The sequence below is a fragment of the Pomacea canaliculata genome, linkage group LG7 (assembly GCF_003073045.1).
Source record: "Pomacea canaliculata isolate SZHN2017 linkage group LG7, ASM307304v1, whole genome shotgun sequence".
In the NCBI taxonomy this organism is placed as follows: domain Eukaryota; kingdom Metazoa; phylum Mollusca; class Gastropoda; order Architaenioglossa; family Ampullariidae; genus Pomacea; species Pomacea canaliculata.
Genome location: NC_037596.1, coordinates 20,779,092 through 20,794,547, shown reverse-complemented (window position 1 = coordinate 20,794,547; position 15,456 = coordinate 20,779,092). Strand labels below are relative to the sequence as shown.

Sequence of the window (15,456 nt, the reverse complement as noted above, 5' to 3'; positions counted from 1 at the left end):
AAAGTATTTAGCAGCTCTCATAACAAATCAATAAACACTATCACAGAAATTCAAACAGTTCTACAAGTTAAATTGGTAACAATTCCTTACACTTGGATAGAAAACTAAAGGTTCAATCACCCACAGCTTTTGATAACCAAAATCACGATGGCTCAAGACTAGAACAATAGATCAAGAAATCATCACTTTTCATTTCATGTCTTTTCAACACTCAAATATGAGCCTATTCTCATTGGCAGGAGTGTGCATTCTCTACAGATGTATTCTGCTGATGTTTCTTTATGTGACCATCCAAAGCCGCTTTCTGTGCAAACGAGGCAGCACAGACTTGACATGTGTATGGTTTTTCACCGGTGTGAAGACGGACATGAGTTTTTAGGTTGGATTTAGAGGACAAGATACGCCCACAATATTCACAAGGAAACCGATCCAGGCCAGCATGATTTCTAATGTGTCTGTTCAGAGACTTCTTGGACAACAGCTGTAGCTGGCAGATGCTACATGTGTATGTTGTGCGCACCTCAGCATGAACATCCATCAAGTGTCTCCGAAATGTGGCATGCTGTGCAAAGCTCCACCAGCACTTGTCACACTTGTACGGCCTTTCTCCAGTGTGTGTTCGCAGGTGTTCTATCAGTCTGGATGACCCCGGCAGCACCAGACCACAAATTTCACAAGTCTTTTCGTATTTTCTTTCATGTACACGGCTGATGTGGTCCCCTAAGTTTATCTGCGTGGCATATCCTTTTCCACAGTGTTGGCAGTGGTAGGAGTATTCTCCAGGGTGTTGGGACCGCTCATGCTTGCTAAGCTCAAGGATGGACTTAGTTCGAAAGGAACATTTGGAACAGCTGTGACCTTTCCTGGCTGTATGCACCAGCCGCTTGTGCCTTCTTAAGCCTTTCTTTTTTACAAAGCTTTTCTTGCAAAATTCACACCTGAATCGCTTTTCCTCTTCTGTAGTAAAAGACTGGGCTGATTTTGTTTGTTGCATTGCACAATCAGCACTTTTCTCGTTTTCTCCCTCTTCACCCCCACCATCCTCCTCTTCTATGTCGTCTTCATTTTCTTCCTCACCATCGGCATCTTTTTCCTCATATTTCTCTTCAGAATCACTGCTGTGATCACTGCAGTCATTAAGTTCTTGGACAGATGATTCAAGTCTATGCTCAGGTGTAGAGGATGATTTTCGCTTTGTAACTTCTGCGCCTTTCGACGAAAAATACAGGTCTGTTTTGGGCTTTTTCTCGGACCCCTACACACACAAAAAGAAAAAGTCAATTGTAGACTACTGGACTAAAAGTATGAATGTTATTCAATAAACATCTTCCACTGATAAATCAGCAGAACAATGAACAATGCTCATGTCAGAGGTTTGAATTCCACAGATTTGTCAGCTTACTTGTTGACAAACAGAAAATGCTATTCATTTCAGACAGTATCATGAGAAGCTACTTACATTCCTATGTTTTGCCAAAGTAGGTTCTCCCTGCATGAAGTCAGGAAATGCACGCTCAGGGTCAAGGCCAACAGTCTTTTTAATTCTAGCAGTTCGGCCCGCTGAAACGCAGCCAAGAGAGCAGAGTGTACTGTTGGCCAGTGATGGCTGTGGTGGCAGGAGTGCATGCACCTTGTTTGCCTGTTTGTAAGCATGTGAGTGAACAGCAACATTAGTGATTTCTATTCACTCTACTCATATATGGCAATTTGCAACGAACTGTATCTGTAAGCTGCTTGTATGAGGGAATGGCACCAGGCAGTGGTGCGTGCATGCTTAGCTTTCCACATTCAGCTAAATTATCCACATGCTGACATGCCACATGCATACATCCTACACACCAGGGTCAAGGTGAATGTTTAACACCATTTTTTGTTTGTTTGGTTAGAGCAGAGAAACGCAATGTGCATGTGCACATGCATGTTTCTGCACATGTACAGATGGTTGGATTCCAGGTAGTTACCCAGCAGTTTAATCACTCATATGTTAAACAGTATCCAAATACACACTCCTTACAAGTGTGAGGTGCATGGTACTCAAATCTTTTCACAAAAGAAAAGAATTTTTTAAAACCAGATATACCTTCATTTAAGCCTCCTCTGACTATAGACTAAAGTGTCGTTCAAGCTGAAATACTTTAATATAAGTCATCTTGGAGCCATACTGAAGACATTTTATTACCTAAACACCGATGAAGGCTTGTTCACGACTGAAGTTCAGTGATATAATACTTTTAAGACTAAGTAATTCATTATATATCAAAGCCATTTCCTCTTTTAATGTCACACATGTAAGAGGAATGTAAAATAAGTCATGCATGTAAAAAGAATGTAAAATATTACTCTATAACAGAGATATTCTTTCAGCATGGCACACACAGAATTCCTCTCATCACAATCAGGCAAAGAATTAATGAAGGACAAGTGAGACATAGTCCCATCTCTTAGATTTAAAGTTCCAGGTAAGTAGCTTCAGTCTTTTATTTTCTAGAATTTGTGAATGCAGTGAGCAATCCAAAAGCAAAGTCACAGTAATCAAGCCTTGATAAAGCACACACAGAGAAAAGAGTGTTAGCAGTTTGTATAGGTGTGAAACAGTGTGTGCTGTCTGTAAGGACCATGCTGCTTATGGTCATGAAAACACGTTCAAGCATAAACACTGTGAATTCATCCTCATTCTCTGCAAGGAAATACTAGCAGTCCTGTCTTCAAATGTAACAGGAAACACCACTATCATTCAAACCTGTTTTCGTTCATGTCACATAGTGTTCCTACTGTTTTATCACTGTCTATTCCTTTCTTAAGCAACTATAGTCAGCCTGAAGAGTGCACATCAAACTTTAGGGGTTCCCACCATGACTGTGTAATGGATTAAAAAAATGGCAGATTAATAAAAGTAATGTCTAAAATGATAGAAAAACACAGGAATTGGAAGTATATTCATTAACACCAGAAATTGGTAATCTTTACATCTGAAAAAGAAAATTTTATTTCTGAACAAAATGCTTTGAAAAAAAATTATGAAAAAGATGAAAAGCTTGTTTAAATGTATGCACACTCATATATGTATATGTGTGTGTGACAAAGAGAGGGGTCAAGTGATGTGCATAAGTGCACTGCTTACTTGTTAAATAAGAGATTCAGTTATAATTCAATAGTTAACATATAAATAACAGAGTAATGTGCAAGTTTCACACCTGCCACCTTTATTTCTTTCTTGAGCATGCCTACATGCAAGCACACACACACATGCATGCATTTTCCTTTTTCACAAATCATTTGGATACATTAATGTTAAAGGACAACAATGGTGCAGATATTTCTGATTGCAAACAGTATCACCACTACTGATGCAAAAATCTTTAGAGCTTTGCATTTTCAATATATATATATCATTGCATTCTGGAAGCCTTTTCAATGACTGCAAAACTATCAAAGCTACAAAAAAAATTAAAAAATCTTCATCTGCAAAAGACTATATCTCAAGTGAAATGATATGCCACATCTACACTATCTCAATCAAAACTTGAAGGTACAGAATCCTGCGACACAAAGTCAAAACTCAGGTACTGCTAGGCACAAAAACCTATGCCTGAAGAAACATGTGCATCTAGTTGAATTAGAAAGATTGTTTTCTTGTGATTATTTAAAAATTTCATCTAAAACACAATGCTGACAATATACTTGGGAAACAGTTTCCAATGGTTTCTTGCAAAAGATAGATGGTAAATTACGTAGATGATGAAAGACTTATAATCTTAATCAATTATCTGACATTTGATAATTTTATATTGCAATTAATATTTTGTTATGTTCTTTTAAATGCTTTAACAGAAATCTCAAAACACAAAATGTTCAGGTAGGCACACAGCACTTAGGGCATTCTTGTTCTTTGTTAACTGACTTTTTAAGCAGAAGGATTTCTTTTTATACCAAAATGAATTTGACTGATAAAACATTGAGCTGTAGCATTATGGCTGTGAACAGATCAAAAGGAATGATTTAATAGCACAAACACTTTCTTCAATAACATTATTTATTAACACCATGTTCAATCACAAAACTAAGAGAGTGAATAAGAAAATAGCTTGCAATCTCTAAAAGCATGAAAATTATATTTCTGATATTATTTTCTCTACAAATAACACAAAACCTATTTTCAAAAGAAATCAGCATGCAATCAGCTAACACAGAAAGCACCTCACATTGTGCTAAACCTTGGCTGTCCACGCAAACCAATTTCTGCATCCAGGTCGTCTGATTTGACTATAATTTTGTGTTTTTTCATATGTACATCAATACTGTTTTTCTGAGGAAAACCAACCCCACATATATTACATACATAAGGTTTCTCTCCTGTGTGAATTCGAAGGTGGACTTTCAGGTTATACTTGTTGTTGAAGCATTTCCCACAAAACTCACATGGATATGTGTCCAGAAGATCTTGGTGAATCCTTTCATGTCTTTTCAAACTTTTTCGTGACAACAGTTCCTTGGGGCAGAATCTGCACTGAAATCTCTTGCGCCTGTCACTGTGCACCAGCATATGGGATCTCAGAGAGCTTTCAGCAGCAAAAGAACGCCAGCACTGATCACAGTTATATGGTTTTTCACCAGTATGTGTTCTCCTGTGATTTATAAGGCTGAAATGGCTACTGACAACTTTCCCACAAACCTCACAGGTCTTAGCCAAGTGTCTGCTTCGACGACGATGGATCTTTAAGATGTGAGCCCGTATGTGATGCAAAGCACGGAAAGTCTTGCCACACTCGGGACACTTGTGCTGTATCTTCCCATTGTGTGCCTCTAGCTCATGAAGTCCAACAGACCTGACGGTACTGCCTGTAAATGGACACAGGGAGCAGGGGTGTCGTGCATGCACTTTGACATGGTCAGTGAATTGTCTCTTGGTTGTAAATGCTTTGCTGCAAAGACCGCAAGGAAAACGCTTCTCTTTCACATCGTCATCTGAAGAGGGCAAGATGGAATTACTATCAAATTCATCATCACTCTCTTCCATTAGCTCTTTTTCCTCATTGCTTGTGCCTTCCTAAAGTGAAATAAACAATGTGGGTCAAGTGAATTTAACTTTGTGTGTGTATATCCTGAATGTGTTAACACACTTTCAAACTTAAATAAATTATCAATATGTATAATATGTATTGCCACACAACTAGTCCATTCTGCAGGCGTTATGGGTCACTTTTCCAATGAGATATACCACCACTACCCAAAAAATATTACTTGACACAATGTATTATGACACACACTAAAGAAAGCACCTTGTAGTTTTTAAACCTCAGATCACATTCTCAAGGAATAATGCTGGCAGTACCAACACACTGCAAGTTTGACTTACAGTTTTTACATTATACTACAGCACACCAGATGTAAAAGGTAGAATGGAAAAGAGATGTACTCACTTCATGGTCCTCTGAAGAACTGCCCTGAGAAGACTGCTTGGCAGAGATTTGTGTAGGACTACCAGCATACACTGAAAACAAGTTACACTAAGATGTAGCCACATAGGGTGGAGAGATGGAGGCCAATTCTGATTTAAGGCGATTGGACATGCTGTATGGATAAGGAGAGAGGACAGATGTAGGCACCCCATGTATTTCAGCAAGCCAAGAGTTCAAGCGGGCATGCAAGCTAAAGTAAGGGTTGACAAGTCACGCTGCATTATTTCATTAATAAGGATGTTTTATATCCTCAGCAGGACCCAGGGTTATGTAAAATAAAGATATAAAGGTCTGCACTGGTCACCAACCTCAACCATTATCTGTATCTATTAGGTACATGCACAAGCACACATTTTCTGTTTTCTAATGTAAAGAGAAAAACACATTCAACTTAAATTCAATATTGCCTATCTGTCATTTCTATAACAAAATCAGCTTATTATTGCCTTTTCTCTCCTCTTTCAGAAAAGAGACACAAAGTGATGGTAAGAGTAAACAAATATGAACAGGACTGTCAATGGTACCTACAAATATCAAGTGTACCTTGATACACAATGGTACCTACAAATATTAATAGTTTGAAAACTGTGTACATCACAATCACAAGAATTTAAAAAAAAGAAAAGAGAAAACAAACTGAAGGTTATTGTTTATTTACTGAAACATATCATTTTTTTATGCTTGCGTTTCTTAGTTTTAAGGTCAACAGTTGCTTCTCTTGTAGTCTGTCCTTCACAACACATTGAGCTCGCCTGTAGATTGGGAAATAAGATTTCAACTTTTCTTCTTACTACTATTCTTATACTCAGATTTGTTCTGAAGACAAATATTTTAATCCACACACAGGAGCAGGACAGGGGCTGCTTAAATGTCTGACTTTCTTCTTCTCCTGTACAATAGTTTAGGTTTCTTTAGCAAAGGCCAGTAAAAGTCACAGAACACATTATTTCATCTCATCAGCAATGAAAATTTTCTAAGTCTTTGAGCTTTTTTTGTAATTATTAAAAAAAAAAATCACCTCGAATATTTCAGAATTTATCCAAACATCTTTCTTCAACAAACCAAACATATTTTTCTGTTGAAACAATGTATTTTGAATGCATTATTTGAGTGCAGGGGGAAGGGACTCTGAAGTCTGCTGCCTCAGTCTTTTCTGTATGCCAGTTAAGTATTTAGTGAGTAGAAATGACCATATTTATTAAATGTGATAACAATTGCACATTATTTTTCTGAATATTGACAAAAAAGGGAGATATTTGCTCTAAAGGCATTTGCAACTTTATCTCTCTCAGCTGACAGAAATGTTTACTTAAATATTTGGATGCAGGCAGACGCTTCTGCTATCACTTGAGATTAACAAGAAAAATTATAATAACATAACCTGAAAAACTACATGTTTTCGCTAACTGGCACATTTAAATGATAATTTACGTGCATGAAGAGATAAAATGCAATTACCAACCGTGTCTTTTGGCTAATACAGTAATTGAAAAACAGCAAATTGAGCAATGTTCTCAGGGGAAGTGGTGTCCAGTAACCATCTGCTCATAGTGAGTTTGCATTTATGTTACCCCCTTTTTAATGCAACATGGCAATTTCACTAGTCAAATAACTATGTTATAAACAATCTGAAAACATTCAGTCAGAAATCATGGCTGGAAGATAGTTTGTAACACACCAAACTGGTATTTCATCATCACTTGGACAATGTGGTCAATTATAATCAATAACTATGACACAATTTTACATTCATAGTAAGATGATGTTCACAGTAAAGGAACTTTTGAATGTACAGGAATCAATGTCACAAAAATATCAACACACATACACTGATCACATATACTTTTTTTCTGTGGCGAGTCAATTAAAAATTCAAAGACTTTTATGTTGTGCTCTTCAAACCAGGCCTGTCAAACATGTAGCCCATCTGCAACCACACAAAGGACACTGTATATGTGTGCGGCCCACGTGAAAACACAAATGTGCCCCATGACGCCTTCATGGGACCATCAGTTTGGCATGCCTGCTTTAAACCTCTTTAATTTTATGGGGAAGAAATTTCTGTGGCACACATACCCAGGAGAAATTCTTGTTATTACTCAATTTTCCAGAAGCATATGAAAAAAAATTATTTATTGTTTGTATCAAAATAAATTTGGTAAGAAAACTTTAAAACTGTAGCACAATGGCAGTGAACAGTTCAAAAGGAATGATTTAATAGCACAAACACTTTCTTCAATAACATTATTTATTAACACCATGTTCAATCACAAAACTAAGAGAGTGAATAAGAAAATAGCTTGCAATCTCTAAAAGCATGAAAATTATATTTCTGATATTATTTTCTCTACAAATAACACAAAACCTATTTTCAAAAGAAATCAGCATGCAATCAGCTAACACAGAAAGCACCTCACATTGTGCTAAACCTTGGCTGTCCACGCAAACCAATTTCTGCATCCAGGTCGTCTGATTTGACTATAATTTTGTGTTTTTTCATATGTACATCAATACTGTTTTTCTGAGGAAAACCAACCCCACATATATTACATACATAAGGTTTCTCTCCTGTGTGAATTCGAAGGTGGACTTTCAGGTTATACTTGTTGTTAAAGTTTTTCCCACAAAACTTGCAAGGATATGTGTCCAGGAGATTTTGGTGGATCTTTTCATGTCTTTTCAAACTTGCTTGTGACAACACTTCCATGGGGCAGAATCTGCACTGAAATCTCTTGCGCCTGTCACTGTGCACCAGCATGTGGCATCTTAGATTCCTTTCAGCAGCAAAAGAACGCCAGCACTGATCACAGTTATATGGTTTTTCACCAGTATGTGTTCTCCTGTGATTTATAAGGCTGAAATGGCTACTGACAACTTTCCCACAAACCTCACAGGTCTTAGCCAAGTGTCTGCTTTGACGACGATGGATCTTTGAGATGTGCGACCGTATATAATGTAAGGCACGGAAAGTCTTGCCACACTCGGGACACTTGTGCTGTATCTTCCCATTGTGTGCCTCTAGCTCATGAAGTCCAACAGACCTGACGGTACTGCCTGTAAATGGACACAGGGAGCAGGGGTGTCGTGCATGCACTTTGACATGGTCAGTGAATTGTCTCTTGGTTGTAAATGCTTTGCTGCAAAGACCGCAAGGAAAACGCTTCTCTTTCACATCGTCATCTGAAGAGGGCAAGATGGAATTACTATCAAATTCATCATCACTCTCTTCCATTAGCTCTTTTTCCTCATTGCTTGTGCCTTCCTAAAGTGAAATAAACAATGTGGGTCAAGTGAATTTAACTTTGTATGTATATCCTGAATGTGTTAACACACTTTCAAACTTAAATAAATTATCAATATGTATAATATGTATTGCCACACAACTAGTCCATTCTGCAGGCATTATGGGTCACTTTTCCAATGAGATATACCACCACGACCCAAAAAATATTACTTGACACAATGTATTATGACACACACTAAAGAAAGCACCTTGTAGTTTTTAAACCTCAGATCACATTCTCAAGGAATAATGCTGGCAGTACCAACACACTGCAAGTTTGACTTACAGTTTTTACATTATACTACAGCACACCAGATGTAAAAGGTAGAATGGAAAAGAGATGTACTCACTTCATGGTCCTCTGAAGAACTGCCCTGAGAAGACTGCTTAGCAGAGATTTGTGTAGGACTACCAGCATACACTGAAAACAAGTTACACTAAGATGTAGCCACATAGGGTGGAGAAATGGAGGCCAATTCTGATTTAAGGCGATTGGACATGCTGTATGGATAAGGAGAGAGGACAGATGTAGGCACCCCATGTGTTTCAGCAAGCCAAGAGTTCAAGCGGGCACGCAAGCTGAAGTAAGGGTTGACAAGTCACGCTGCATTATTTCATTAATAAGGATGTTTTATATCCTCAGCAGGACCCAGGGTTATGTAAAATAAAGATATAAAGGTCTGCACTTGTCACCAACCTCAACCATTATCTGTATTAAGGTGACCAGACGTTTCGGGGGCAAAAGCGGGACACAGGCCGATGATGGTGTCGTCACCGTCAAAGAACGCCGAAAAAAGTGATTTTTAAAGACAACCAGCACATTTGATGGACTTTCCAGAAAGCCAGAAAGCGGGACATTGGGCGTCCCGCCCGATGAGCAGGCGGGAAACGAGGTCAAAAGCGGGACTGTCCCGCCTAAAGCGGGACGTCTGGTCACCTTAATCTGTATCTATTAGGTACATGCACAAGCACACATTTTCTGTTTTCTAATGTAAAGAGAAAAACACATTCAACTTAAATTCAATATTGCCTATCTGTCATTTCTATAACAAAATCAGCTTATTATTGCCCTTTCTCTCCTCTTTCAGAAAAGAGACACAAAGTGATGGTAAGAGTAAACAAATATGAACAGGACTGTCAATGGTACCTACAAATATCAAGTGTGCCATATTAATACATGTAGTTTGAAAACTGTGTACATCACAATCACAAGAATTTAAAAAAGAAAAGAGAAAACAATCTGAAGTTAATTGTTTATTTACTGAAACATATATTATTTTCTGATGCTTGAGTTTCTTAGTTTTAGGCTTAATAATTACTTCTCTTGTAGTCTGTCTTTCACAACACATTGAGCTGGCTTGTAGATGGAGAAATAAGCTTTCAACTTTTCTTCTTACTACTATTCTTATACTCAGATTTGTTTTGAAGACAAATATTTTAATCCACACACAGGAGCAGGACAGGGGCTGCTTAAATGTCTGACTTTCTTCTTCTCCTGTACAATAGTTTGGAGGGTTTCTTTAGCAAAGGCCAGTAAAAGTCACAGAACTCATTATTTCGTCTCGTCAGCAAAGAAAAGTTTATAACTCATTGAGCTTTCTTTTTAATTAAAAAAGAAATCACACCTTATATTTCAGAATTTATCCAAAAATGTAACTCCATCAAACCAAAGCTATTTTTGTCTTAAAACAATATAGTTTGAATGCATTTGTTCATTTCTGGTAAAAAAAAAAAAACCTAAAGAGTCTGGTGTTTTCTGCATGGCAGTGTAGCATTTATAAAATAAAGGTGAACATATTAAAAAATATGATAAAAAATGCATTTTATTTTGCAGAATGTTGAAAAAAAGAGATGTCTTATCTAAAGTCTTATCTCTATCCCAGCTAACACAGAAATGCCTGCTTGCACATCTTTAGAAGCAATAATAAGCCTTTGCCATCATTTTACAGGAAAAATTCTAGTACCTCAGCCTGAACAGTTACATTATTTTTACTAATTGGCACATTTAAATGATAGCTGGCAAGCATGAACACACACACACAAAAGAAATTACTCACCTTGGCTTTTGATACAGTAATTGAAAAACAGAGACAACAAACTGAGCAATGTTCTTGGGGCAAATGGTGTCCACTAATCATCAGCTCATTGTGAGAAGATATATATACATCCCTTTCCTGTCATGTGACAAATTTACTTGTCATGTGGATATGTATTATAAACATCTCCATCACAAGTTTAATCAACATGATTTCAGTGTTGCAGTTTCCATCCATACTTCCAATCTGGGGTTTCCCAAACTGAATCAATCATGTTGCTGGATATATTAGGTAACCTATTTTATAGGATGCTTTGTGCCCAGGGGTGAGAAGCTTGCAGTGATGCAGGTTTACATAGACCATCACACTGTAAGTGTGCTCTGACACCATGGAAAACAAGTACTTCACAAAAGCTCTGAAAAAACAAGTGGCTTACGATTGCTGTACTTTTGTGACAAAAGATGTCAATGACATTCTCAAAATGCTGGAAGATGATATAATTATTGAAGCATGTGGCCAACCATTATGAATATTTACTGGAAAATATAGCTATATAGTTTTCTTGTACAGTGTGCCTCACCTCATGGAGGGGCTAGATAGGCATTGGGGTGAAAGGGTAAACACAACAATTCCTCAAACACATTGTTTGACAAAGACTATATACACATACTAGATTTTAATAAGATACAATAAATGCAGTTATAACAATGGACAAGAGTTTTCTGGACTTCCAACACATAAATTATGTAAATAAAATTTGTCAAAAGGATCTGAAAATGTAAAATTATATTAAGACATAAGACATGAAAATCAAAAGTTCATCATTAGTTATCAAACATAAGAGACAAATTTATAACAAAAACAAAGATGATTCTTTGACATCAGAAATCATGATACTAACACGTGTACTTTTTTCTGCAAATGGTTAATAAAATTGAGAGCAATGTAGTATAAGAGAAATATTAAAATCCCCATCAATTTTAACTAAGGGTCTAAAAACCTCTAGCATTTATGGACAGTAAACTCTGAAATTTGTGCATTTGTGTCTTTTCACAATTTATTTTGCATATTTCTATAAAAACTTTTATTATGGTTTCTATATTAAGTAAACCTATTACTATGTATTATTATGTATGTCTGCATGCAGGACAGACAGACTGCGGCTGTCTTTTGTTGTTTCAGCCGTGCGACTTTTGAATGGGTTATGAATGAGATATGAATAGTTTTGTGCATGGAATTGTGTATGAATTTTAATTTTACTCGAGATGCACCAGAATTGCCCACCGGGACAAATAAAGTCTTATCTTACCTTATCTTATCTACTAGTTTTGTCAAAAATTCACAAGGGCTATAAAACCACTTCTAAAGTTAAGATGGTTTTTTAGAGCATCCCATAAATAATTTATCTATAAATGCATCATTGTTTGTAATGAAGCAAACCACACATTAATAACAAGCTACATTTATTAACCCTCCCCTATCAGTCATTTAAGAGAAAGAAATAATGTATCTATTTCAAAATAATTTTCTTTTCTTGAGTGTTTCTTAAATGGATTACTTGGTGAAATGTTTGAAAATCAAAAAAATAAAAAAATAGACAAAGGATATTTTAAAGCAAATTTTAGTTGCTTCTTCTAACAGCTCTGTTAGTCATACAATGTCGCATTTAATCATCTCCCTCACCGAAAAAACTACACACAAACTGTGATGAAAAAAAAAAGAAAAACTGTCTTGTTTACTTTACAAAATCCAATAAATAAAAAATTATCTGGCATTTCCTTAGTATAGAAACAAAGGCAGTGAGCAAATGTTTCATTGTCTTGCCATGGTCATAAGATATATAACACATTTTGAGTTAAAGAACTCAGCTATGCTTTGCAATGTTGTTTTTACCATTTAAAAGCCATAAAGAATTACAATAAAGTTGAGTTTTTAGCCAAGCACCAGTATTTGCCAGATGAATGCCACTTAATATAACAAATGTGCTGACTTTCTTTCTAAACTACTGCATTCCGTAAAATCATGAGTATATAACAATAATAATTTCTATTTCTAATAGTCAAGCAGCGTGTGCAAATAGTGGTGCAGTGAAAAGCTAGGTACAACTTAAGACAGCTCACACAAGAAATTTCAGAAAGGTTCTCACACACACACATGCATACACGCAATAAAAATTTAGGAAAAAGGTCCACATCTGCCCTGTACTTTCTCAGCATGCTTTTGGCATGTGCAGTGAATTGTGGTGCAAGTTTGTTTCTTAATTATTTCAGGGATGATACACCCACAAGAAGCAGTAGGTTTTACTGTTAACAAGTAGTCCTTTTTGATGTTTATTGTTCAGACATGCACGCCGCATTTCTTTATTTTAAGGATGAGGGCAATGTCTCTCTATCCGTCTTTTTCTCTCTCTCACACACACACACACAGAGTACATATCCGGCATTTAATACTCTTCATGATTACAAGTATCTTAAATGGTAAACAAACATGGACAACTGCAACTTTCTTTCAACGGACAAGGTTTTTACTGTAAATTTTTTTGTTTCACTTTAAAGAATTTGATAGCTGCCTGGTCTGAACACCACCATTTCAAAATGCCACCAGCAAGTTCAGTGAAATTGTTAACCATGCCCATATGGGATTGTGCACTGGCCATTACTTTCCTGTTAAAATAAAGATTACAACCTACCTCTGGCTTCTGACTCCTGACTGTGCACCCGCTTCATGTGAATATTGTAGCCCCTCAAAGTAGGGAAATCTTTGGAACACTCTTCACACCTCAGCTTCAGTGTGGTTGCCTCAGATGGCTCCACAGACGGGTTGCTTTTTCTCTGTTTTCTTGTGAAGACAGGCCTTGGACGTACTGCTCTCTTCTTAAGTACTTTCTCCTCAAATTCATCTTCAGCCTTCCAGCTACTGTCACTATCTGCTTTTTCCGGGACATCTGAGTCTGATGACCATTCCATTGGGTTCACAAATTCTTCATAATCACTACCTTCAGCCGTTTTTGGTATGACCTCTTGTGGTTGCCCCTTTCCCCTTGTGACTTCTTGTGGCTGTCCTTTTTGCTGCTTGACACCATCCTTCCTGACAATGTCAGTTTTTACTGAATGCTTCATTTCTTCTTCATCTGCTTTGTCATCAGCTTCCTGATGAAGAAAATGAAGTGAATGCTCAAGGTGGTAAGAATGAATTGTGTCCATAGAAACGACCCCAGCGGATGACATTTGTCTCTGAATGTCAAAAGAAACTGGAAGAGAAAGAGATGCCACAGATGCTCCCGAAGACGACATGGAAGTTGTCACAGTACATGATGTGCCAGGGTCAGATGTCACAGGGACTATAAGGCAAGAATCATCCGGAGGTGGAACAGGTATATCCAAAACTGCCAGAAAGCCCAGAATATTAGAGGCTCCAGTGCCATACAAAAGCAGATCTGTGCACAACAAATTTACACATTAGTAAATTATTAAAAAAATCAGCTTTAGCATATGTTTACTAGTTTCCAACTATTTAGAACTCCACCACCTAAATCTCCGAGGTATTTTTAGTTTTGTAAACACCCATAAAGTTTTTTATTATAAGCACAATGACAAATGAAAAACATTTTAAAACTTTTTAAAAATTATACAAGAAAGGGCACTGACAAGAGACATGACTAATTATCTCTTCAGTTTATAACCATTTGAACTCAAATTTAAAATATCATGTGTAAGTATAAATGGACTTTTACAAAGGTTAAATGGTGTCATAGCTGAATGCATACTTAAATGAATATACATGACAGCTGAGTATCTGATAGTTGTGTACTATGAGTTGCAGTCACTAAATAAGCCGAATGGCATAGCACTGTTTGTTTTGCTGTCATTATATGATGACTATGCATTCTTCTAAATTTAACAATCAATGTAATTTCAACATTTCTGTTTTGAATGCTAGTGTTCCTATGATCATCATACATTGTCACTGATTAGGCCCCAGACCCACAGGAGATTAGAACTGCTATTGCCCCCAAACTGTAGGTAAATCTGTGCAAGTTTAGCTGTGAAAAGATATGGATGCAATAATAATAATGAACAAAATATTTCCATATAATCAATAAAAGTATTGCTTTTCGGAACTCACTTATGGATGCTTTGATGTTTACTTCATACATAGGATTTGATGGGCTACTTGGCTCCTGTTTTCTGCTGGTGTGCAGTTCATTTGTAACACCACAAACACAAGGCACATAAAGTACACTTGCGAACCCAAATCGGTCTTCCCTTTCAATCCTTCTTAGATCTAACAAAGCTTCACAGCGCTTGCACAGAAGCTGTTTAGAAAGCTCAAACAAATCAACAATTCTGCGTCCTTCATTCCAAGCAAACGTTTCACTCTTTGTCCACGGATTGTCGGTATCCATGTTGACACTCCAGCACGTCCGAGAGTGAAAGGTTCAAAGATTACTTGTTACTGTATATTATGCCAAACAACTTGCAATGTGCAAAGATTATGCATGCATCACTTTATCAAAACGGTAACAACTGTAAGGGGAAATTTAGCATGTGCACAACAGTAATATTTAACCACTTTTCACATGAAAAATTCTCTAGTTGAATTTTCATCGCCTCCACTGTCTGACGTCACAAAATTTTGGGCGGTAAATCACACTTCCGGACCAACAACGACTCACAGT

The 15,456-nt window shown here is 36.9% G+C and overlaps 2 protein-coding genes across 2 annotated transcripts in view; both read right to left on the bottom strand.

Moving 5' to 3' along the window:
- Positions 1 to 15,453, bottom strand: part of LOC112567523 — a 33,101-nt gene extending 17,648 nt beyond the window's left edge. Inside the window, exons 1-8 of the mRNA XM_025244218.1 lie at positions 14,904 to 15,453; positions 13,468 to 14,214; positions 9,093 to 9,163; positions 7,875 to 8,721; positions 5,421 to 5,491; positions 4,340 to 5,047; positions 1,460 to 1,639; positions 238 to 1,255 (exon numbers count right to left, since the gene is read on the bottom strand). Coding sequence (XP_025100003.1) covers positions 238 to 1,255; positions 1,460 to 1,639; positions 4,340 to 5,047; positions 5,421 to 5,491; positions 7,875 to 8,721; positions 9,093 to 9,163; positions 13,468 to 14,214; positions 14,904 to 15,183 — 3,922 coding nt within the window. The 5' untranslated portion in view covers positions 15,184 to 15,453. The remainder of the gene's footprint in view (positions 1 to 237; positions 1,256 to 1,459; positions 1,640 to 4,339; positions 5,048 to 5,420; positions 5,492 to 7,874; positions 8,722 to 9,092; positions 9,164 to 13,467; positions 14,215 to 14,903) is intronic.
- LOC112569014 (gastrula zinc finger protein XlCGF7.1-like) lies at positions 1,569 to 5,414 on the bottom strand. The gene has a single exon (XM_025246651.1). The coding sequence runs from the start codon at positions 5,015 to 5,017 to the stop codon at positions 4,199 to 4,201; it is 819 nt and encodes a 272-aa protein (XP_025102436.1). The 5' UTR covers positions 5,018 to 5,414; the 3' UTR covers positions 1,569 to 4,198.
- Positions 15,454 to 15,456: the final 3 nt, after the last annotated feature.